The sequence below is a fragment of the Musca autumnalis genome, unplaced genomic scaffold (genome assembly GCF_047663935.1).
Source record: "Musca autumnalis isolate F117 unplaced genomic scaffold, ASM4766393v1 scaffold_5, whole genome shotgun sequence".
NCBI classification, from domain to species: domain Eukaryota; kingdom Metazoa; phylum Arthropoda; class Insecta; order Diptera; family Muscidae; genus Musca; species Musca autumnalis.
In genome coordinates this window covers 104,986,506-105,013,230 of record NW_027412088.1, presented here as the reverse complement: position 1 = coordinate 105,013,230, position 26,725 = coordinate 104,986,506, and the positions used below count along the sequence as shown (strand labels likewise).

General features: G+C 34.4%; 2 protein-coding genes across 3 annotated transcripts; one reads left to right on the top strand and one right to left on the bottom strand.

Moving 5' to 3' along the window:
- Window positions 1-3,640: 3,640 nt before the first annotated feature.
- LOC141386997 (uncharacterized) lies at window positions 3,641-6,108 on the top strand. The gene is made up of 5 exons (XM_073955990.1): window positions 3,641-3,932; window positions 4,012-4,192; window positions 4,248-4,408; window positions 5,117-5,300; window positions 5,382-6,108. Coding segments are annotated over exons 1-5 (1,161 nt in total). The 5' UTR covers window positions 3,641-3,930; the 3' UTR covers window positions 6,015-6,108.
- An 895-nt stretch (window positions 6,109-7,003) lies between these two features.
- LOC141386996 (putative ATPase N2B) lies at window positions 7,004-10,588 on the bottom strand. 2 transcript variants are annotated; one of them, XR_012408456.1, is made up of 6 exons: window positions 9,763-10,522; window positions 9,258-9,691; window positions 7,830-8,001; window positions 7,618-7,758; window positions 7,495-7,564; window positions 7,004-7,425 (listed from the first exon to the last, which is right to left on the bottom strand). XR_012408456.1 is itself a non-coding variant. In XM_073955989.1 (5 exons), exons 1-5 carry the CDS (start codon window positions 10,165-10,167, stop codon window positions 7,303-7,305), a joined length of 1,398 nt encoding a protein of 465 aa, XP_073812090.1. In that variant the 5' UTR covers window positions 10,168-10,588; the 3' UTR covers window positions 7,004-7,302. The 2 variants fall into 2 exon arrangements, 1 of the variants encoding a protein (XP_073812090.1); XM_073955989.1 differs by having other exon boundaries at window positions 7,495-7,758; window positions 9,763-10,588.
- Window positions 10,589-26,725: the final 16,137 nt, after the last annotated feature.

Genomic DNA, 26,725 nt, shown 5'->3' with positions numbered 1-26,725 from the left:
AACTCGTGTTTATTTTTTAAATTTTGTAGTTGTTTTACAGCAAGCACAAAGACAATATTGCCATGAAAACCAAAGTTTAGATGTTTTTCGTTCGCAAACATTTTCTTTCGACATACTCGTACTGAAAAAGGCCCTTATATGCTGTTTATATTATAGCTTTTTGGAGGGTAACCTTCTTTATGAGGATTTGTTTGACGTGTACGTAGTGGAATTGACATTTTAAACCCAGTGGGTTTTTTTTTTAAATCCGGTTATATTTAATCGTACTATTATTCTTTTACTAGAACAAAGCCATAGTAGAACAATAAAAGTTAAAAACAATATCCAGCTGAGTGAACTGGGCTGTAACGTTAGTGTCAAATTCCGTACGACATTTTATATATTTATTTCTATGTTCGATGTATATTAGGGAAATATATTTTGAAGAAGAAATATATTCATCGGAAAAAACTATTTTCCATAAAGCCTTCTTCATATCAATGACATGTAACCTCCTCCAAATCTCTGCTTATAGAGGCGGTACAACATTTGTTAATATGTGTGGTATTTTGCTAAGTTTGAAAAAATAAAGCCCTGATAAGCATGTGCTTTTTTGATTTCAAACACAAAATATTGAAACAGTCCTCCTTTTTTAATGAATTTTCAGCGACCTCAAGCATATTTGCAAGAATTCTACTTTCTGCGAGGAATTATGCATTTAGTGGAATTATGGAAATATTCAAATTTAATATGTAACAGGTTTTCATTTATGTTTTCCAAAATATTCAATCAAATGTAAAAAATTTTTATTTTGTTTACATATACCGGTGACACTAACATTACAAATAAAACAAATTTCTATGTGGTTATTGTTGAGTTGTATTTGTTATAGTATTTACTTTACCTTATTTGTTCTACCATGGAGCAAACGAAACATAACAAGCGATGAGTTGATTGAGTTTGAGTCTTTAAAGAAAACGGTTGCTCTGTTCCTTTACGTGCCTGAGGTTACCATTTCTTACCATTTTTAACCTGTAAAGTGTTCCCTTACTTTTAATAGCATACAATTTATATGATAGCAGTTTACCACTTTTACCATTTTCTGCCACTGTTACCATTTTTAAAAGTAAAGGAACAGACCAGGTGTTTTATTACAACTTTGTTCCTTTGCATTTTTCATGGTAGAAGTGACAAAAGTGGGAACTGTCAAATTTGCTATCTCATTAGAGTTGTGCAAATTGAACTATATTGAACTACCTAGTTCACAATCTAGTTCAATGGACACCGGTCGTTTCTTTGAACAAAATGCGTATACTTATTATTTCACGTTAGTTTGTATGATGTTACTCATACGTTTTTGAACTAGAACAGTGAACTAGGTCGTTCAATTGCCCAACTCATAAGCGCTCGACACATACAACATTGAGCGTCGCGGTACAACAACCACATGAAAAACGTGTAAGTGATGTCAAGTTTTTTGAAAAACAGCCACATTGAAGCCGCATTAAAGTTAAACATAATTTAACTGTTTTGGGACAACGCGTGTCCCAACGTGTCACCGAACGGACCGTATGTGCCGAGGGCTTAATCTCATAACAAATTTTACAGAAAACTAAAGGAACGAAAAATCTGGCAACAATGTCAAGAAGAAACATACTTATTCAATTATCTTCTTTGAGTTTGTCTTCGGACGGCTCAAAGCACAGACATAAATTTCGGGCTTTAAAAAATTGACAAAATGGCGGTGTTAAGTTTTCGCTTGGCACCCCACGTGTTTTAATTATCAAGGATTCATTCCTAAATATACGATTTCGTAGTTCCCAAGTGCTATAAAGCCGACGTTTTAAATAAAGTTTTTCTTAATTTACTAAACGCAGTAACCGCGAAACTTCTGAAATATCGTTTTTTGGAAAACAAATGTAGACTAAGTCTACGTAATTGGTGGTGGCTCTAAACTTCTATCAACACCAAAGGAAGTGGGCCAAGGAGAAGTTCTCTTAACTTAACTGAGGAAAAAAAAAATTATCTTCTTTTTTCGGGCAATAGGCGGTAGTGCTAGGTTTACATTTACGAAATCCACTCGGTTTCACTATCAATTCCTTTGCGTATACGTCAAATAAAAACTCATCCGAAATCCATTAGATTTTATTTGACGTTTAAGCAATGGAATTGACAGTTGAAATCGAGTGGATTTCGTAAATGTAAACCAACAAAGTCCAATTTACATATGCACATTAAATGATTTCGTTTTACGAAATCCTAGAATCAAATGACGTGTATTTACATCTGTTTTTTTGCGTCATTTGCTTACGCACACACACACTTATACAATAACACAAACACACGCACACAATATATTTATTCAGAGAAATAGGAATTTCACAACACAAATGTGTATCAGATAACTTAAATTAATTCTAAAAACAAAAAAAAATAAATTTTGCAAGTTTTTTAAACATTTATTTTCACTTTTGTCATCGTTTGAGTATTTTTGTTTTTCTACAACACACACAAACAAACAAAGACATCATAAAACAGTTGCTTTTTTTGGTAGTTTATGACAAAAAAAAAACAGGGCTGATTATAATAGTATGGTGTTTACGGGCGTTGTTAAGAATAAATGACGCAGCTATCGTCATTTATTTTTGTATGGTAAATGACGCAAAATGTTGCCTGTTTTAGCAAATAAATGACGAAACAGCTCCAAATACTTTTCTACTTGACAAGTTTGGCTAATCTGACATCGTGATTGCTGGTATCCGATTTGCAGATAAATGTCAGCAGAATTTTTACAAAAATTGTAATTTTTACATTACCATACTTTTGGAACAAATTTAAATTAATATCAATATTTGATAAATTGTTCATTCGTATGTTTTGCTAAAAAAATCAACAAATTTATTTTGCCACGCGAATATATATTTTTTGTCCTTGTTTCCAATTTTAAGATATAGTGTTACAGCAGAAGTTTTTTGTTGGAACAATTCAGCGATACATCTACCTTTATGATTGCATAATGTCAAAAACAATACAAAATGTCAAACCTGCTTTTGACAGATTAGGCCATAAAAAGAAAAAAATTGTAATCAGCTGTTAGCTGTGGCCTACCTTTACTTTATTCTACCATGGTAACAACTAAACAACTATTTTTTGTAACTAATTTTTGTTCGTTCGTCTATATTCGTAATAATTTAGGCATCTATAGCTCAGCCCACAGAAGACATACATACCTAATTTTCCGTATACCCGTTCCATATATCGTTAAGGATTCCACATTTAAAACTCATCGCTCTACATTTACGCTAAAGCGGGTAAATCAATCTACAAATTTTAACAATTCGTGTGAAAATAATAAATACTTTTACAAAAACGGGGGGTAAAAAATAGTTCTTTCAGGTTCTGGAACAGAGCAAAAATGTTTAAAAGTGGTACACATTTGGTACATTCCTTTAGTTTTGAAAATGTTAAAACCGGCAAAAGTAGTAAAAGTCGTAAACTGCTCCCATATGAGTAAAAAGTGGTAAAACTTGAAGATTCTTGCACGTAAAGGAATAGAGCTATTGTAAAATCTTTTTAGTTCTGGAATACAACTATTAATAGATAAATATCAGTTCCCCATGAATTTTGTTCACACTCATTATTAGAGATGTTAAAATCTAGTTCGTTTGAACGACCTAGTTCACTATGCAGTTCAGTGGACACCGGTCGTTCGTATGAAGGAACTTCGTATGAGTAATATTATCCCTTTGTTTTTGTGAAATAACTCGTACGCAAATGAACTATGTTACTGAACTAGTTCACTAGATTTAACAACTCTACTCATTATTATAAACACCATTTCGCAGTGAGTGCTCTCACGTTCTCCCTCTTAAAAACAGCAAAAGGGACGCGTGAGAAAAAAGTAGCTATTGTGAGAAATCTCGCTAAAGAAGTCAAAGTGAGTTGAACAAAATGTAAGTATGGAAATTAAAAAAAAAACGACAAAAACGAATATTTTTCATTTGTAATGATATTTATGTATTTGTGTTTTAGGACGAAAGTAACAAATAGAAAACAATTAGATATTCTTTTGTCATCAATGCAAGCTCGGCCGGACATTGCAACTCGAATGAATGAAGTTAACAAAGAAGAACTCAAAGTATTTTGGTGTAATTTGGAGAAGGAGCTGAACTCAGCAGGCCCACCATCGAAATCTATAGCTGAGTGGAAGAAGGTAAAACAATTTTTTTGTAACAAAATAAATACTGATTTTGGCTAACATTTTTCAGGTGTGGACCGATCAAAGAAGGTACATACGACAGAAAGTTGCTCAGAAGAGACCACTTACAGCGACTGAGGAGAAAATTCACGCTCTAAGTTATATGAAGGAACCGGTAGAAAGTGTGACCAACAAAAATGATTTGGGAAACTCTTCGACTACGAGCATATCGTAAGTGCCTTCCAATTTTTCTTTGTTCGCTTATGTTTCTTTGGTATCTCTCAGCGTTAGCAGTTTCAGATCCAATATGCAATACTTACCCTTTTTGGTCATTTAACGATCTTTCTAAACGATACTTGGTCAATTTCAAATTACACAAACTATTCTTTGTAAATATATACATAAAGGGGGTTATCATGAATGAAATTTCCCAGTCAGTTTCTTAAGGGAGAAAGTGAAAAAATTCACGGGGAATTTCCGTTCATGATAACCCCCCTTATGTGAGCAGTTTACAACTTTTACTACTTTGCCGGTTCTTCCATTTTCAAAATTAAACGAACTTTTGTTATTATTGTAAAGTTGTTAAATGGAGTAATTCACATGCCTTCTATGAATATACCCATGGAACAATTACCCAGGTAGTGGTATCGCACCAGCTGATCGAATATCAAAAGTCAAATCCCTTTATAACAAATTATTTTTGATGTAATTTCCCCAACAACAAAAAGAAAGTTTTGACTAACATATTCAACATTTTACGATGCCACTACCTGGGTAATTGTGTCATGGTTTTGACATAACATATTCAAAATTTTACGATTCCACTACCTGGGTAATTGTTCTATGAATATACCTTAGTCAAAATATTTATGGAAATATGTGCGATGTTGCTTTTGTGTGCAATTTTGGGAATTTATCTGTACTTTATTTTTTAAACAGTGGCAGAAATCACAAAAATCCAATTCAAGATGATATTATGGCTAAACACATGAAGGAACATCCCGAAATGACTTTTGGATTTTTAAAAGGAAGAAAGCAAGAATATGAAGATTTTTGGATCAGACTTACGAAGGAACTGAACGCAAATGGTCCGCCCGTACGAGACATTCCTGATTGGAAAAAGGTGAATTTAGTGTAGAAAAAAAAAACACTCAGGAACATATTAACATACAGATTAAAACATTCGCTTATTTTTTATTCGCAGTCTTGGGCGGATTGGAGAAAAAATATACGTAAAAAGCTATCCTCCAAAGACTCTCCAGTCGTACGACTGACAGATGCGGAATTAGAAATTGTAAATATTTTAAATTCAACAAAAACACAATACTCTGCGCACCAGAAAGCTACATTGACTGGTGATACATCTTCATGTGACACAATTCTCAGTGATGATGACGAAGATACCAAGTGTTCATGGAATATAAGTCCATCGCCGAAGCGCCAACGAATAGAAACACCTTCACAGAACAACCAAGATGATAATGTAATGAGCGATACATCAATACAAGAAGACCTTAAAGGATTTCCATTATTGCCCGAAGCAAGTACTTCTAGAGAAGCATCACAAAATCAACAAAACATTTCGTCTGAGATTCGTCGTTCTTCCACTTTTATGCTGGACAATAACCAAGTGGTGGCGGATTGTTTCCAACGTATTTGCCATAAGCTAAATGAAATCTATAAAATACAAAAAGAAACAAATAAAGAAAACGAACGGCACCATCGAGTAATGGAGGAGTTGTTGCGTGAGAAAAATATGATAAAAATGAGATCTCTGGAATTACAAGAATTAAAGTATAAATTTGAATTGGAGAAACAACAAAAAAACAATGAATAATTAAAAAATTATGTAATATATTTAATGTCTAAGTGAATTAAGAATTATAAGTTAAGATCATAAAACATTTTTATGAATGAAGTCCTGAAAAATATATAGTAGTATTTTCTTTTTACAATCGTTGAAGTTGATGGTAATTACACATGAGTCGGGGTGTAATATCGATGGTGAAGAAATTACTAACTCCGAAAATTAATATTTGGGGTTATTCTGAACGAAAATTCCCCGTGAATTTTTTCACTTTCTCCCTTAAGTTGAAACGGCGGAAAGGCGAAAACTCACAGGGAATATACGTTCAAAATTACCCCCACTAAAAAAATTATTTTAATTTCTGACTTTGTAACAATAACAGGCATATATCTGCTCCAGAACCTGCAAGAATCTTTTGCTTTTTTACCCATACATAATTCAACAATTCTTTTAAAAGAAGAATATTTATTTGCCCGAAGATTACACAAGCAAACATGCAAGTAACTTGCAGACAGTCGTGTATACATATTATATTCGAAACTTAGGGGTCGATTATGGAAAGCAATCCATCTCCAGTTGCGTTGGCGACAACAAATTTAATAAGAGAAATTTCCATTTCCGCATTGAAACTCATACTTTTTTACAATTAAATTAATAGCTGAAGGTTCAAAACCCCTATATTGAATGAATTTGAAAAAAAAAATACATATGTATGTCGTCTCACTTATTTCAATTGTAGGATTTTCTCTTCTGGCAACGCAACTACAGTTGATCCCTTAAATTGTTTCGAACTGACACTTGCATGTGTTAACGGGGGGGACAGTTTGGCTGACTTCCGCATTGTCAGTTGCTTTGTATTCGTGCATGAAACTAGGGGTTTTCCAATCGAGTTCCATACTAGAGTAATTTTATGAAATTGCAGTAGTGGGGAAATCGATTTAAGAGCCCTTAGTTTCATGCACGAATACAAAGCAACTGACAATACTGAAAGTCGGCCTTTGTTAAATATTTAAATTTAATTTTTTTTATTTGCTAGCATCTTTATTGTTCAAACATCTTTCTAATTTGAAAATTGTTTGCTAAAGTCGTCAAAATAAAATTAACATGTATACAATGGAACATCAACAGTTTGCTGACTTAGCTAGTGTACCAATATAATGATAAACAAAAAAAAAAAAAAAAAAAAAAAATGGACAAACATTAAAAAAGTCTCATAGGAAAACAATTTCGAACTATAATAAGTACTAAACGATTTTGTGACCTTGTATCAATACAGATTTCGAAATTTTAGAGGAAAAAGAGAAGATGTATAATTGTTTTATCGATGCTTTGCCCATTGTTCCCAATATTCTTTCTGTTGCATTTCATATAAACGTGATAGAGTACGATCAAAGGCAAACATTTCTTCCTCGCCCGTAAATACACTTGCTGATGTATCACTCTATAAGATAAAGACAAAACGATATTACTATTATATTTTTATGTCATACTACCAATACAGATTACTTACTGCCGTCAGTTTAAGATCATCCATAAGCATACGGTGTTCATCCACTAAGGGTTTGCCATCCGGTTTATCACTAAAATTAAATAATTGATCTAGAGGAACTTTTGCAGAAATCACCACACGTACACGATTATCATATAGCGTATCAATCAATGTTATGAATCGACGCATTTGTGATTTTATTTGCAGCGTCATTTGAGGAACATTGTGTATTAGCACGGTGTGAAAGAATTGTCCAATTTGTATATAATCACTTCCACCCAGGGGCTGGAATATAACAGAGCATATATTTTGGCAATCTGCACTTTAATTTATTAGCCACAAAAAATTCAACTTACCCGATCGCAAAGCTCTTCAAATGTGCTATCTAATACTTGCCCACAGGTACGTTGAAATGTTAAATCACGTCCGAAATGCGTAATGGTACGTGGTCGAATGATATCGTTTTCTTGCGAACATAAAATCTTAAACATGCGTTCCATTTGTGCTTTGGCATCTGTCTTCGATATACTAAAAGGAAAGGGATTGCAGAAAGATTAAGCTGGGAATAAACATAACATATTTTAAATGCTGCCTTCTCCTAAATAATATTAGAAAGGTAGTCGCCCTAGCGTTTAAGCCAGGCGAGAATGCCAGCAAATGCGACCCTTTCCGTTTCAAGCTGCACAGCTACGATATAGCATAGAGAGAAATAATATTTAATAGAGATGGACATGTACCTCCTATAGAGGCTCCTTCAAACTCAAATGCAATAAATCTTTACGACAGAGGAGTTATATATACGAGTATTCGTAAAAAAGGAAATAGGACAATGCGAGTGATTTTTTAAGTCACAATATAATCTTCGTAAAAAAGGAAATGGGACAATGCGAGTGATTTTTTAATAGTGTGCCCGAATTGAAGTCTTCTTCACGATGCTCTTCATCGTTCTTTAATACTCAACTAACCCCATCTAATTGTCTTACCATTCTGTAGAATTTGGTAGGTAACTGAAATTATGTTCACATCACCATATATATTTGAATTGTTACAACAACAATTTTATTTCTGCTCGCATTAGAACATCTTTCCGATGTGGATACTACCCCTTATCACTCGCTGCATCTTTTCAAATGCTTGACTATGGCCTTTCAACTATCACCGACTTCATTATCAAACAGAAAAGCAATAAATGCCGTGTCTTTCTTGAATTTTTATACAGAATCGAAGATAGATTTAAAGAAATTAAAAAGAAATAACTCGAGCTGCGGTTACGAAATACTAGCACCACCGCAAACAGAAACCGAAGGTGAAGGGATACTCTATTATGCATATAATTCCTCCTGTAATCCTCTGATTACAGTCGAACATCTCTTCAACTTCTCTTTTCTAAATTATGGCAATTCGTTTGTGTTTTCATTTGCCCCAAACACATTATATAATTGTTCTACAAACATCCCAGATGGGACAAGGGAGAATTCTCACATATCAATGAGTGCACCTCGATTCACATTAGCTCAATGATATGGGACCCACTGTTTATTGCCGAGTCCGAACGGCGTGTCCTAAGACACCACTTGTAGAGAAGTTTTACATGGCTGAAATACTCAGAAAATGTCGCCAACATACTGAGGGGTAATTTCCCACCATTGAAAATTTGATGTTGCCTGGCCTGGGAATCGAATCCACGATCTTTAGCGTGTAAGTCGGGTTTGACGATTGCACCACGATGACACCCACCCACATTAGAGATAGAAAACATAATAGTATTCCAACAAAATACTTACACAAAATAATTTTTATCTCCAGATTGTGCTATACGCCGATAGTCCACACCACTATCCAGGGCCGAAACATTACAACGATTTAGCAATATACCAATGAAGGGTATAAAATTACTACGTTGCAGGCCATTTTTATACAAATCATTTGGATGACGATTACTGGTAGCCACACAAACGATACCCTCATTGAATAGATGCGTGAATAGACTTTTCAAAATCATAGCATCAGCAATATCGGTGACTTGAAATTCATCGAAACATATTAACCATGATTCGGCTGCAATCATTTCAGCCACCGGTAAAGTGGGATCAAAAGGTAATGGCTTTTCAGAATTAAACGCACGATCTTGAGGACCACGTTCCTGTTTCACCTGATGGATGCGTGAATGTACATTCGACATGAACGAATTGAAATGTACACGTTGCTTTTTTGGAATCTGTAATGGGGTAAAAAGAAATCTTTGTCAACATCAACATTCAAAAACCGGTTTATTCCATGTTCACCTACGTCGACACAGCAATCATAGAACATATCCATCAATGTTGTTTTACCACCGCCAACACTGCCGTAAATGTAGAGGCCCTTGGGAGCAGTTTCATTCAACAATTCAAATTTTGGTGGACCTTGTTCTTTTTTCATAAATCTTCCAAAGAAACCACCCCCACTTGATGTTTGAGCCTTTACTGGAGTGGGCGTGTAATTCTTTATGGCATGATACAAATTCTCCAGGTCTTGGGTAGTGGCCTTCTGCACTTTGTCAGGTAACAATTTCTTGGATTCTATACGCTTTTCATATGCCGACATTGGTGTGAGGAAACGCTTTGTTATCTTTTGACTGGGTACTGAAAACAACAGTACTTGGTGAGGTGCTTCCACCACCATACGAAAAGCAGCTATCTTGGACGACAACATTTTGGCCGTTGTCACCCTTTCGTCATAAACACGTAACACTAGCTCTTATATAATAAGTTTGTCGTAAAACTCCGGGAATTTTGTTCTTATGTTTAGTTCCAACAATTTGGTATTTCGTCAACTATTTTCCACTAACATATTACATAAATACACGGGATGGTCTTCTGTTGCAAATCGTTTTTTCCTTAGTTGCTGTTGTGCTTTGTTTTTCAAGAGCGAGGTAAAACTTTCGTCTTCACCATGAATTTTGTGAATTTTGTTGGCACACACACTCGTTTCCTGGTTTACATTTAGTTCAGTGGCGCTCACACTTCTGATGTACCTGGTTTCCGAGAGCCATTGTGTCGCTATGTATGAAATGGCTGATTGAAAAGAAAGAAAAATAATATAAAGTTGATACGAAAATAGACTTGGTGAACATAGCAGGTTTAGTACTGTCAGCTGGTTTTTGTTTATAAACAAGTTGCAGCTGTTTTAGTTTAGTACTAAAAAACACATGGTATAGTTCGAGCAAAGATGGGAGTATCAATCTATATGTAGGTCTGTTCGATAACTCAAAAGATTGTACAATTTTGAACAAACTTTTACAAAATGCTGTTCGATAACAAACTTGTTCAGTAAAAGAGAAATGAGAAGTACTTGCAAATACTTTTTATGCCTTGTTCATACTAATGCTAAGTTTACATTTACGAAATCCACTCGATTTCATCTGTCAATTCCATAGCTCAAACGTCAAATGAAATCTCATCAGAAATCCATTGGATTTCATTTGACGTTTAACCTATGGATATGACAGATGAAATCGAGTGGATTTCGTAAATGTAAACATAGCATAAGGGTAATTCACTCTCTATTCGTTGTTCGAACCAAATTTACGATATATGTAATTATTTCATTTCCCATACAAAATTTTGAGAACGAACAACGATTTTTGAACATTGTTCAATTTAAATTACTCCAGAACGACGATAAAATATGTCCCATCTCTAACAAATGAGAGAATTTATCGAAATCAATTAACTGTGACAACAAAAATACAAAATTTGAAAACTTATTAAAAACCCAAATATTTGTAGAAAAACTGCAAAACATGAATGAAAAGTAAATGGTTTAACGACTAGTATACGTTCAAAACATAGCAAATTGTGTCTTCTCTTTCATTGCAGTTGCATTTCTTGTCCATCAAAATGCCTGCCAGAAAGTCTGTATACCAAATATTTATTGTGGCAGGTCTCTCTCGTTAATTTTGAAAATAGAAAAATTAACAACTTTACAGAAAACACCAAAATTGTGAGAAAAAAATAGAAAACACGAACGAAAATAATATAATTAAGTATTAAATAGATATCTGAAAGAAGGCAAATATTTTTTCAGTTCATATCAATTAATTTTCCTCGTGTTTTGGCTGAGACTTTCTTTAAAATCAGTATGAAAATATGAATCATGTTGCTAAGAATTGTGTAAAATTTCGTATGAACGGGTTAATTCGTGTACGTAATTTGTGACTAAAATGCTGGTATGAACATGGCATTACGTGTGAAGTTATCGAACAGACATTATATCTTATGCTTGGTTTACATTTACGAAATCCACTCGATTTCAACTGTCAAATCCATAGGTTAAACGTCAAATGAAATCCAGATGAGATTTCATTTGACGTTTGAGCTATGGAATTGACAGTTGAAATCGAGTGGATGTCGTAAATGTAAACTTAGCATTATACTGTAGTTGTGTTCCAGAAACTATGTGTGTTCGTTTACTCAAAATTTGTACAAGTTGTTACTGGATGTTGTTCGTTTACTCTACAGTACAATGCAAAAGACCTTAGCCGATTACAAGAAGTTACTGAACTTTTACAAATTTGTACGAATTGTTGAGTAAACGAACACATCTACTGTTTATTATACCCTCCACCATAACCTGTTCTAGAACCTGCAAGAAGGTACTATTTTTTACTACGATAGCATTTTTTCCTTTATGTTATCGAAAAAATAGTACAAATTAGTAAATTCTTGGAGTTCTGGAACAGACCATAAATTTGTCATTCCGTTTGTAACACATCGAAATATTCATCAGAGACCCTATAAAGTATATACATACATATATTCTTGATCAGGGTAAAATTCTAAGTCGATATAACCATGTCCGTCCGTCCGTCTGTTGAAATCAAGATACAGCTCGCAATTTTTTAGATAGAGCTTTGTAAGTTGGTATAGAAGTTTCTATTACTCCTAGGATGTTTGGTAGTGCAATTGGGCTATATCGGTCCACTTTTGATAGCCCTGATAGAACGCTACCACCCGATTTTCGGTATTTTTAAGTTTTTAGTCTCATTATCACTCCGAAATGGTAGATATAGGTCCACGCCTTCACATAGCCTCCATAGAACGGTGCCTCCGGATTTTCGGTATTTTAAAGGTTGTGGCCACAATAACCCACCGAAATGGCTGAAATTTGGTATTTAGTCTTCGTTGGGGGTATAAAACTTTCCTCCAGAAATTTTTCGGTACAGGTCCATGCCTTAATATAGCCCCCATGGAACGGTACCTCCCGATTTTCGGTATTTTGAAGATTTTAGCATCATGATCACACCGAAATGGCTAACATTTGGTATTTTGTCTTCTTTGGGGGTATAGAACTTTCCATATGAAATTTGTCGGTATAGGTCCATGCCTTCATATAGCCCCATAGAAAGTTGCCTCCCGATTTTCGGTATTTTGTAGGTTGTGGTAACAATAATACATCGAAATGGCTGAAAATTGGGGGTACAAAACTTTCCATATGAAATTTGTCGGTATATTTCCACGCCTTAATATAGCCCCCATAGACCGAAATAGCTGAAATTTTGTACTTAGTCTTCGTTGGTGATATAAAACTTTTCCCCATAAATTTGTCGGTGGAGTGTATAACAAGTTCGACCCGTCCGAACCTAACGCCGTTTTTACTTGTTTTTGTTTTTTCGTTTTTATTTTTCAAAATATACTGCCTTCGGTCGATATATAATGCTATATTTACATTTACGAAATCCACTCGATTTCATCTGTCAATTCTTTGTGTATACGTCAAATGAAAACTCATCTGAAATCGATTGGATTTCATTTGACGTTTGAGCAATGGAATTGACAGTTGAAATCAAGTGGATTTCGTAAATGTAACCATAGTATAAGACCATTTCGTATGGGCCGTTGCAATTGTTCTTAATTAGCCGGTCTTTGGCCGGGATTTAAGGCCATGTTTATATTATAGCCTTTTGCAGGGTTAACCTTCTTTATAAGGATTTGTTTGACGTATATGTAATGGAATTGACATTTAAAACCCAGTGGGTTTGTTAAATCTTGTTATATATAAACGTACTATAAGATTGCTAATCTTTGCAAGTTTTTATTCTAAAGTGTTTCCATTAAATATAATAATTCCATTTCTTTTCAATAGACTATTCAGAGATGTTTCATGGTTAGCCAGTTTCTGTCAGTTTATTTTTTATACCCTCCACCATAGTATGGAGGGTATATTAAGTTTGTTTTTCCGTTTGTAACGCATTGAAATACTCATTTGCGACCCTATAAAGTATATATATTCTTGATCAGGGTAAAATTCTAAGTCGATCTGAGCACGTCCGTCCGTCCGTCCGTCCGTCCGTCTGTGGTAATCACTCTAGCATCCACAAAAATGGAGATAGGACGCTGAAATTTTGGGAAAATGCGTCTTTTGTTTGCAGGCAGGTCAAGTTCGATGATGGGCTATATCGGTCCACGTTTTGGTATAGCCCCCATATAACGGTACCCCCCGATTTACGGTATTTTGACGTTTTTAGCTACATTTTCAGACCGATTTGGCTATAATTTGACATTTAGCGTTCTTAAGTGTCAATAAACATATATAACAAAACTTGTGGACATAGGTCCACGTTTAGGTATAGCCCCCATATAACGGTACCCCCCGATTTGCGGTATTTTGACGGTTTTGGCTACATTTTTAGACCGATTTAGCTATAATTTGACATTTAGGGTTCTAAAGTGTTAATAAACTTATATATTAGAAGTTGTGGACATAGGTCCACGTTTTGGTATAGCCCCCATATAACGGTACCCCCCGATTTGCGGTATTTTGACGTTTTTAGCTACATTTTCAGACCGATGTAGCTATAATTTGACATTTACGGTTCTTAAATGTCAATAAACTTATATAACAAAAGTTGTGGACCTAGGTCCACGTTTTGGTATAGCCCCCATATAACGGTACCCCCCGATATACGGTATTTTGACGTTTTTAGTTACATTATCAGACCGATGTAGCTATAACTTGACATTTAGGGTTCTTAAGTGTTAATAAACTTATACATTAGAAGTTGTGGACATAGGTCCACGTTTTGGTATAGCCCCCATATAACGGTACCCCCGATTTACGGTATTTTGACGTTTTTAGCTACATTTTCAGACCGATTTGGCTATAATTTGACATTTACGGTTCTTAAATGTCAATAAACTTATATAACAAAAGTTGTGGACCTAGGTCCACGTGTTGGTATAGCCCCCATATAACGGTACCCCCGATATACGGTATTTTGACGTTTTTAGCTACATTATCAGACCGATGTGGCTATAATTTGACATTTAGGGTTCTTAAGTGTCAATAAACTTATATAACAAAACTTGTGGACATAGGTCCACGTTTTGGTTTAGCCCCCATATAACGGTAGCCCCCGATTTACGGTATTTTGACGTTTTTAGCTACATTTTCAGACCGATGTAGCTATAATTTGACATTTAGGGTTCCTAAATGTCAATAAACTTATATAACAAAAGTTGTGGACATAAGTCCACATTTTGGTATAGCCCCCATATAACGGTACCCCCCGATTTACCGTATTTTGACGGGTTTTGCTACATTTTTAGACCGATTTAGCTATAATTTGACATTTAGGGTTCTTAAGTATCAATAAACTTATATAACAGAAGTTGTGGACATAGGTCCACGTTTTGGTATAGCCCCCATATAACGGTACCCCCGATTTACGGCATTTTGACGTTTTTAGCTACATTTTCAGACCGATGAAGCTATAATTTGACATTTAAAGTTCTTAAATGTCAATAAATTTATGTGACAAAACTTGTGGACATAGGTCCACGTTTTGGTATAGCCCCCATATAACGGAACCCCCCGATTTACGGTATTTTGACGTTTTTAGCTACATTTTCAGACCGATATAGCTTTAATTTGACATTTAGGTTTCTTAAGTGTAACTAAACTTATATAACAAAAGTTGTGGACCTAGGTCCACGTTTTGGTATAGCCCCAATATAACGGTACCCCCGATTTACGGCATTTTGACGTTTTTATCTACATTTTCAGACCGATTTAGCTATCAATTGACATTTAGGGTTCTTAAATGTCAATGAACTTATATAACTAGTGGACATATTTTGGAATAGCCCCCATATAACGTTACCGCCCGATTTCAGGTATTTTGAGAATTTTACCAACAAGTTTTAACCGAATTATCTGTAATTTGAACATTTGACATTTGAAATTCTTAGTGGTCACCACACCTCTCCACCAAAAATTGTCAGTAATTTGATGATTTTAGCTACAATATTAAACCGAACTAGCAGTAATTTGACATTTGAAGTTCTTAGTGGTCACAACACCTCTCCATCAAAAATTGTCAACATAGGTCCATGTTCGGATATAGCTCCCATGTAACGGTACCTCCCAAATTTCAGTAATTTGGCAATTTTAGCTACAATTTTTAAAAGAACTAACTGTAATTTGACATTTGAAGGTTGTAGTGGTCACCACACATCTGCATCAACAATTTTCAACATAGCCCCAATATAACGATACTTCCCGATTTTCGGTACTTTGAGGATTGTACTTAAAATGTTTAACCGAACGTAAGTCCATGTTTTTGTATAGCCCCAAAACAAACCTCCCGATTTTCCGTACTTTAGCTTTATTTTTTGGACGAACTTTCTGTAATTTTAAATTTAAAAGTCAACAAAAATTCTGCAACAAAAATTGTTCATTTAAGTTCATATTTACGTATAGCCCAGATTCCTTCGAACTAGCTGTTAATGACATTTGAAGTTCCCACGTTATGATTCTAGCTAAATTTTTTAACCGAATTAGGAGTTATTTGACATTAAAGGCTCCCATCAAAAACTGTCAACATAGGCCCATGTTTTATAATAACCCCTATATAACAATACCTCCCAATTTCTAGCCCACCAAAAATTGTCAACAGTTAGATATAGGCACCATAAAAAAGGGCCTCCCGAATGAAACATTATCTGACATTTTAACGTACTGACTTAATGTTGGGGACAGAAAAGAATATTTTATGGTGGAGGGTATGAAAAGTTCGGCCCGGCCGAACTTAATGCTTTTTTACTTGTTTTCTTTAGAGTGTTCCTAAAACTTCAAAACAAGAGTACCAAGAGTAACCAGTACTACAAGAATCTACTATTTTTTACTATTTTTCGATATCATATGGTCTGTTCCAGTACTGCAAGAATCTACCAATTTTTACTATTTTCTTCGATAAACATAAAGGAAAAAATGTTATCGTAGTAAAAAGTAGTAGCTTCTTGCAGGTTCTGGAACAGAGCAATAAATAGTAAATAGTAAAAATAGAAGCTCCTTGCAGGTTCTGGAACAGAGCAAATTTTAAAAACAATCGAAATCAATGATTTTTAAATTTGTTTTTAAAACATTTGTATGGAAGAAATGTTTCAAATTTGCAACTAAACAAACATTAATGCTCTGTTCCAGGAACTGCAAGAATCTACTAACTTTTACTACGATAACAATTTTCCCTTTATGCTATCGAAGAAAATAGTAAAAATCAGTAGATTCTTGCAGTCCTGGAACAGACCATAAATCATATCCACAACTCGAGTACGTGTAGAAACCTTGACACTTCATTAATTTATCGCGTTTTTCATAAAATGCTCAAAAAACATTTTAGTAATTTTTAGGGCCATCTTCCATAGAATCCATTTAAAACTGATGGTCGCGATTAGTAAGTAAACACTTATAGTAAGTTTACATTTACGAAATCCACTCGATTTCAACTGTCAATTCCATTGCTTAAATGTCAAATGAAATCCAATAGATTTTTGTATTAGTAATACTTGCGAAAGAACGATTCGGCAAATATTGATTTTAATTGAAAATTGTTCCAAAAGTACGGGAATGTACAAATTACAATTTTTGTAAAAGTTCTAGCTGAAATGTATCTGCATATCGGATGCCAGTAATCACGATGTTAGATCAGCCAAACTTGTCAAGTAGAAAATAATGCTAAGTTTACATTTACGAAATCCACTCGATTTCAACTGTCAATTTCATAGCTCAAACGTCAAATGATTGGATTTGACAGTTGAAATCGTGTGGATTTCGTAAATGTAAACCAAGCATAAGGTTTGTGTACAAAATTTGGCAAAATGTGCCGCATCGAAATAATGGTTTAATGCTTGGTTTACATTAACGAAATCCACTCGATTTCAACTGTCAATTTTATGTATGGTTTATACAAGCAACGAACTCTTATATATACATTTAAAGCCGTTAATAGCTCGAATAGAATGCTGTTTGAAACTAGCTATTCTCATAGTGGAATTCCAACAAGACTTTCAAATAACCTCAGGATTGCATGGTGTCGTCTTGAAGTTACAAAGCAACGCATTGGTTATGCTGGGCCTAAACTGTTTAATGAACTTCCAGAGTATTTAAAGGATATATCGGTTTTGTCCACATTTAAATTGCATTTAAAAAAATATTTAATGCTAAATGTTGAAGCACTTCTAAATTAATGTTATTTCGATTATGGGTTTTGATATATTACTGTAACAAATATATTGTTAACTAGTTGCCATTTTTTGCCTCTTTAATGCCTTTTTAAGGCGCAGGGAAACTTGGATAAGCATTTATGAATCGAAATAAATAAAAAAAAAAAAAATCCATTGATTAAACGTCAAACGAAATCCAATGGATTTCAGATGAGTTTTCATTTGACGTATACGCAAAGGAATTGACAGTTGAAATCGAGTGGATTTCGTAATGTAAACCAAGCATTAGACCCCAAGTATGTTTGGACGAAATGTTTGGAAATGAAATTTCTACTAGACTTAGATAAGGTTCCGATATGGACTTAGTCGGTCCACTCCATCGGGTACCTCCCACACAAAATTTCGCAGAAGTTCCGTTAGGACCTGGGCCCTATTCCACGAAACAACTTATTAACTTTTCATTTCGCACTTATCAATATTTTTGACAATTCTCAAAGTTAAGTGTTCCACAGAACCATTATTTTTGATAAGTGATAAGTTGCTAATTATAAAGTGAGTTTGCTTACTTTTCAAAAAAAAGTAGCTCTTTTTTTGATTTCTGTTCCACAAACGTTATTTCTGCTAAGTGAAAAGGCGGCAAGCGCATTTTGCTAACATTTTGCAAAAAAATTTGCTCTTTCGTTCCACAGAAAACTCTGCATTTTGATTTTGCAGATCAAATTTTGATAAGTTTGCCTTAAATTTGCGAGGTAAACATTCTCTTTTGTAACTCATCGAAATAATCATTTGCGACCCTACAAGGTATATACATATATTTTTGATTAGCGTAAAATTCTAAGTTGATTTAACCACATCCGTCCGTCAGTCTGTTGTAATCACGCTATCTTCCGAACGAGTTGAGATGGGGGGATGAAATGCTGTGTTATAATACGCTTCCAAAACTTACCGACATAGGCCCATCTTTTATTATAGCCCCCATATACCGCCCAATTTCAGCTACTTTGGGGTTATTAGCTACATTTCCAGGCCGAATGAGGTATAATTCAGTCAATCACCAAGAAACGTCTCCACAAAAAATTATGGATATATGTCTACGTTTTTTATAGCCCCCATATAGCAGTACCGTCCGATTTCAGCTATTTTAAAGTTTTTAAATACATTTCTAGACCGAATTAGTTATAATTTGGCAAATAACTTCTCCACTTTGTGGAGAAAGAAAACTAATTACTCTAGGCCGAACATAACGCTTTTTACTTGTTTTATTTCGCTTAATTTTATTGTATTTTATTTTATTTGTATTTCCCTTCATTTTATTTTAGCGTATTTTATTTCACTTAATTTTATTTTGTTTTATTTTACTTTATTTTATTTATTTTTTAACTTTATTTTATTTCAATTTACTTTACTTTATTTCACTTAATTTTATTTTATTTCACTTCATTTTATATTGGTTATTTTTATTATACCCTCCACCATAGGATGGGGGTATATTAAGTTTGTCACTACGTTTGTAACTACTCGAAATAATCATTGTAGACCCCACAAAGTATATATATTCTTGATCAGCGTGCAATTCTACATCGATATAGCCATGTCCGTCCGTCTGTCCGTCTGTGGAAATCACTCTAGCGTCCGAACGGATTGACGTAGGTTGATGAAATTTTGGGAAAATATGTTATATTTACGTAGGACTTTTGGTATTGAAAGCGGGCTATGTAGGTCCACGCTTTCGTATAGCCCCCATACAAAATGACGCGTGACGCGTCGTCGTTTTAAGGAATTTTTAAGATATTTGGCCCATTTTACCACCGAATTGGTTGTAATTTGGTACTTTGTGTCTCCAGAGGCCAAAAAATATTCCTACCAAAGTTGGGTTATATAGGTCCACGTTTTGGTATAGCCCCCATATAAGGCCCCATATAAAGTACGCGTCATTTTAATATATTTTGAATGTATTAGACTCATTTGACAACAGAATTGGTTGTAATTTGGTATTTTGTGTCTCAAGAGGCCAGAAAACATTCCTACCAAAGTTGAGTTATATAGGTCCACGTTTTGTTATAGCCCCCATATAAGACCCCTTATAAAGTACGCGTCATTTTAATAGATTTTGAATGTATTAGACCCATTTGACCAAAGAATCGGTTGTAACTTTGTATTTTGTGTTTCCAGAGGCTAAGAAACATTTCTACCATAAAATGTTTATATAGGTCCACGTGTTGATATAGCCCCCATAATACAATATCTCCCGATTTTCGATATTTTGAACGTTTTAGCCTCATTATCACACCGCGATGGCTGAAATTTGGTATTTAGTCTTCTTTAGGCGTATAAAACTTTCCCCCAGAAATTTGTAGGTATAGGTCCACGCCATCATATAGCCCCCATAGAACGGTACCTTCCGAATTTCGGTATTTTGAAGGTTGTGGCCACATTAATCCACCGAAATGGCTGAAATTTGTGGTGGAGGGTATAAAAAGTTCGGACCGACCGAACTTAACGCTTTTCTTACTTGTTATTTATTATACCCTCCACCATAGTATGGAGGGTATATTAAGTTTGTTTTTCCGTTTGTAACGCATTGAAATACTCATTTGCGACCCTATAAAGTATATATATTCTTGATCAGGGTAAAATTCTAAGTCGATCTGAGCACGTCCGTCCGTCCGTCCGTCCGTCCGTCCGTCTGTGGTAATCACTCTAGCATCCACAAAAATGGAGATAGGACGCTGAAATTTTGGGAAAATGCGTCTTTTGTTTGCAGGCAGGTCAAGTTCGATGATGGGCTATATCGGTCCACGTTTTGGTATAGCCCCCATATAACGGTACCCCCCGATTTACGGTATTTTGACGTTTTTAGCTACATTTTCAGACCGATTTGGCTATAATTTGACATTTAGCGTTCTTAAGTGTCAATAAACATATATAACAAAACTTGTGGACATAGGTCCACGTTTAGGTATAGCCCCCATATAACGGTACCCCCCGATTTGCGGTATTTTGACGGTTTTGGCTACATTTTTAGACCGATTTAGCTATAATTTGACATTTAGGGTTCTAAAGTGTTAATAAACTTATATAACTAGTGGACATATTTTGGAATAGCCCCCATATAACGTTACCGCCCGATTTCAGGTATTTTGAGAATTTTACCAACAAGTTTTAACCGAATTATCTGTAATTTGAACATTTGACATTTGAAATTCTTAGTGGTCACCACACCTCTCCACCAAAAATTGTCAGTAATTTGATGATTTTAGCTACAATATTAAACCGAACTAGCAGTAATTTGACATTTGAAGTTCTTAGTGGTCACAACACCTCTCCATCAAAAATTGTCAACATAGGTCCATGTTCGGATATAGCTCCCATGTAACGGTACCTCCCAAATTTCAGTAATTTGGCAATTTTAGCTACAATTTTTAAAAGAACTAACTGTAATTTGACATTTGAAGGTTGTAGTGGTCACCACACATCTGCATCAACAATTTTCAACATAGCCCCAATATAACGATACTTCCCGATTTTCGGTACTTTGAGGATTGTACTTAAAATGTTTAACCGAACGTAAGTCCATGTTTTTGTATAGCCCCAAAACAAACCTCCCGATTTTCCGTACTTTAGCTTTATTTTTTGGACGAACTTTCTGTAATTTTAAATTTAAAAGTCAACAAAAATTCTGCAACAAAAATTGTTCATTTAAGTTCATATTTACGTATAGCCCAGATTCCTTCGAACTAGCTGTTAATGACATTTGAAGTTCCCACGTTATGATTCTAGCTAAATTTTTTAACCGAATTAGGAGTTATTTGACATTAAAGGCTCCCATCAAAAACTGTCAACATAGGCCCATGTTTTATAATAACCCCTATATAACAATACCTCCCAATTTCTAGCCCACCAAAAATTGTCAACAGTTAGATATAGGCACCATAAAAAAGGGCCTCCCGAATGAAACATTATCTGACATTTTAACGTACTGACTTAATGTTGGGGACAGAAAAGAATATTTTATGGTGGAGGGTATGAAAAGTTCGGCCCGGCCGAACTTAATGCTTTTTTACTTGTTTATTTTATTTTTTTATTTTTCTTCATTTGATTTATTTTGATCTTATTTTAATTTATTTCATTTAATTATTATTTAATCTTTATTAAAATTATTTTATTTTATTTTTATTTCATATTAATTTATTTTGTTTTATTTTATTTCATTTTATTTTATTTCATTTTATTTCAGTTTAATTTAATTTATTTTATTTACTTTTAATAATATCAGTTTCTTTTTTTAGTTTTTTCGCTCGTCTCAATTTTACATGTCTTATTTGTTATTGCCAAGTAAAAAATAATGCAAAGATGATAAAACGTTCTGTGGAACAAATATCATTCACACTTTGCAAGAGAACTGAGCGACTTACCAATATGGCGGAAAAATTGAGCAAGAGAGCACAACAACTGTGCTAAAAGAACAGTGATAGACAAATTTGCTAAGTGCAAGGGAAATTGAAAAGTAATTTTGTGGAACAAAAAAAGGTTATCACTTTTCAAAATAACTACTTTTTGATAAGTGCAAAATGAAAAGCGATAAGCTGTTTCGAGGAATAGGACCCTGCTCTCGAATCACTTTGATTTTTGTAACAACTTGTATTTACTGTCCCCTATACGAAGGTACAAATTTTATAAGGGGCAAGCCCATACTTCCTGAAAGCTGCAAAAAAACCCTATGACACCGTGTGTAGTGGTTGGAGCGCAATACAATTTTCGAACGGATCTGGCGATTCGGTCCAAAATTTGGCCTTCGTAATATTTTGCCCAAACTTAGTTTAAGTTCGAAGTTATCCATATCGGTCCACTCTTCAGGTACCTCCCCCACAAAAGTTCAAAAATGTTCGGAAAAATTTTGCGCACAATAACTCTTGAAGGGAGTGACCGACATCCTACCATATCTACCAGACATAGATCAGGTTTGAATAGGGACTATATTTGCCCACTCCTTCGGGTACCTCCCACACAAAATTTCGGATAAGTTCACTTAAAGGCCTGGGCCCTAATTCTCGCATCCGATATCGACCAAGTTATTGTTCGAAGAAAAATTACGAACGTTCAAAATTTTTGGATTACCTTATACGATCGAAATTTGGTCTGTTCCAGTACTGCAAGAATCTACTAATTTTTACTACGATAACAATTTTCCTTTATGTTATCGAAGAAAATAGTAGAAATTAGTAGATTCTTGCAGTTCTGGAACAGACCAATGGTAAACACAAAAAATTATAAACAAACAAGTTTTTGTTCGGCAAGCTTCTCGTAAAATGAAATGAAAGCATGAAAATTGTATAAAATAAGAGAAAATTGTTAAAAATTAAAAGTAATAGGGACCAGCAATGAATTCCACTATGTAAAAATATAAAAATCGCATTCTGGTATTGGAAAACATATTTTTAATTTTTAAGAAACATCCCCTTTCTGTCCTTTTTACAGTGTTTTATTTAACTTGCTTTGGTGTGTTTAGTTCAAATCTGGTAACTCATGTTTAACACGGTTGCAGTTGACCAATCGAACTAAAACTTTGCACACTTTTCAGATTTGGATGACAATACACGAATATGAAATCAAAACCAATATTGGTCCATTTTTACACTGTTTTACAGTGTTTTATCTAATTTGCTTTTCAAATCTGGTAACTAATTTTTCACACAGTTGCAGTTGACCAATCGAACTTTGTACACTTTTCAGATTTGGATGACAATACATGAATATGAAACTAAAACCAATATTGGTCATTTTTTCCTGTAGCTCAATCCCAAGTATATACAAACTAGCAAATGCCCGCTACTTCGTATGCGGAAAGGAAAAAATATATATAAACAATATTTAATACGGGAATGGTGAATACTGGAGATTCTGTTGTACTATGTAAGACCTATTTTATTACCAATATTTTTTCGATTGTAGTCAGAATTTACACAAAAAAAAAAAAAAAAAAAAAATTGCCGTATCGCATCCCTACACAACTACCATATTTTTTATATCAAATTTCCAAAACTACGTATCATATTGCAAATTTTAGATTTGACTCCTGGTTTTAACCCTTCACTAACACAGCATTCCCTTCCAGTACGAATTTCCAAACACTAAACTTTATTTCACCCCTTCACAACAACAATCCCGCACATTTACAATGCAAGGTTCTAGCTTTAGCGGTTTCGCCCAGAACCCGAATAGGTCCGTTAAACTTTCGGCATTCAAAATGGTCATGAATATCCACGTTTTCGTATATCCCCATATAACGGTACCTCTCGAAAGAAGAACAAATCTATATTGTCCAATTATCTTTAAATTTGGACCTTGAATACTCAGAGAATATAGAAGTTTAATTTAAAAAATCTCCAATTCAATCCACGTTTATTAGAAGAGATATTTTGAAGATTTTGAGTATTCGATTGTTTGAGTGGAGTATTCCCCCATTGGCTCAACTTCATTTATTACCCTCTATTACAGAGAGTAATGTTTTTCAAAACGAACTGACAGTGTTGCAAAATTTTACTGATCGCTACCAATATCATGATTTCATCCCGGCGAAGGGAATTATCAATTGGCTTCTCAGTTTTTGAAATGATGTCTTTTTAGCGAAAAACCGAACTCTTTAAGTGTCTAGTATTCTCATATGAATGAGAATCACACTCACTTTTCGGCTTTTCCAAAGAAAAACCAAAATCAAAATATTTTGCAACATGTCAGCACGTATCAACTGAGAATTCTTCGAATTCTGTGAGTTGAAAAGAACACCAACACAGTTGCCTGTGAGGTTGTTTATTGGAATTTTGTTTTTTTGTTTTTAACAAAGCTCCAATCCGCCCGTGCCTCGGCTGTTTTTTGTTTGTTTTGTTTATTGTTGAAGTTCAATCTCATTTTCGATTGTTTGAGTGGAGTATTCCCCCATTGGCTCAACTTCATTTATTACCCTCTATTACAGAGAGTAATGAGTATTTTGAAGATCTTCGGCACATTTTCCAACTGAAATTCGGAATTTGTGGCATGAAAGGTTAGAAAAACTTTTTTACAAAAAATTTTACTTAATGTGCACGGGTATGTCCACCGTATATAACGGAAAATTTTTTGGAGGCATTTCAATTTAGGTTTTTTTATTATCAGGGGGTAAATAACTTCTAGTTAACAAAATTGTCGCAATGGATCACGTTTTGAAGTTAACATACCAAAGCGGTCAGAACAAAAACATTTTTGAAAAGATACTTCACGTTTGACTACTTAATTTCAGTACACTATTTAGAAACGCCTTGGCGTTAACATCAAATCAATGGAACAATATTCAGTACAATTTTTCAAACTCAGAACTTTGTCTCTAATTTTAGAGTGATCTTCATAACAAATATTTTTCCATTTCGTATTTTTTGTACAAATAGCATATTTCCAAATTATATAATCCCAGCTTTGTTCCTACACCCAACACCAAATTTATTACCTTAACTGTTTACACAATGCCAAAATGGTTTTGGTACCAACATGTTACCCAACTTTTCGTACACATAGGTAAACGTTTCAAAAATTACTTCCTTATATTCAACTTATATCCTAACCCCAATTCACTTTTCCAGCTTTATCCGTTCCTCTGAAACCCATTATAGTACTATTTAGTACTTTTTGTATAAATAAGTACGAATTTTCAAAACCTCCTCCCTACCTCCACTCTAAACACCAATTGCTAATCTAATACCGAATTTCAAAATTCCAGTTCTACCCTTTACAAAATCACAAATTGTGCAAAATTCTATACCATATAGCAAATACCAAAAGGTACCAAATTTTGTACCATTTAGTACTTTTCGTACACGAATTTCAAAAATGTACTTTCATATCTCAGCTCTATCCGTTCACCTAAACCCAATTTATAGCCAATGTAGTTCCATTTAGCACTTTTCTATAAGTACGAATTTCCAAAACTACCTCAATCCTGCACTCCAACAGTAATCTGTTTACGCAAATACAAATTGTGCTTCGTGCACATTAGTACGATTTTCTAAAGCTACCTCCATATCTCAATTCTATATTCCAACATGTAGCATACAACGAGTAAAAATGTGGCAGGTGTTGATGGGATACTCATTGATAGGAATGCACGCTTGGAACCAGCCTTATAGCTCGTCGGAGGGGGGTCCGAATGCCTTCAATGATCCCTACGCCACTGAGCATACATTTGAATATAAAAGATACGTGCATTTTTGCTTGAGTGTATAAAAGGAGATACAACAGAAAAGGAAACGGAAACAGCTGAATGAAACAAGGGTCATGTTAAAAGATTAACAGAACGGAAAAGGAAAGTATACAGAGATTGAAAATTAGACAGTGGAGAAAGAATGTAGAAATATTGAGAGGGAGAAACGAAAGAGATCAAATGATGTGGACAACGAGATGTTTGTTGTCGTAGAAACCCACCCAACCATGGCTGCAACATGCTGCGTCCAAGCTAAGAGTAGTTAGTTGTTGCAGCCCCATATATGTATGTTCATAACAAACCTTTACCTACATTACAGAGAACTCAAACAGATTATTTTTAATTTACTCGAAATTCATTTTTTCTCTTTATTAAATAATTCAGATACCAACATTTGACTATCTTAGAAGTAATTTAATGAAATTATAATATTCTGTAATCTCATCTATCATTATTTATGATTCCAAATGAAAAGTAAGGGCATATATATTAATGAAAGATGGACAAAATAATTTCATTAGATTCGCTCTACTAATTC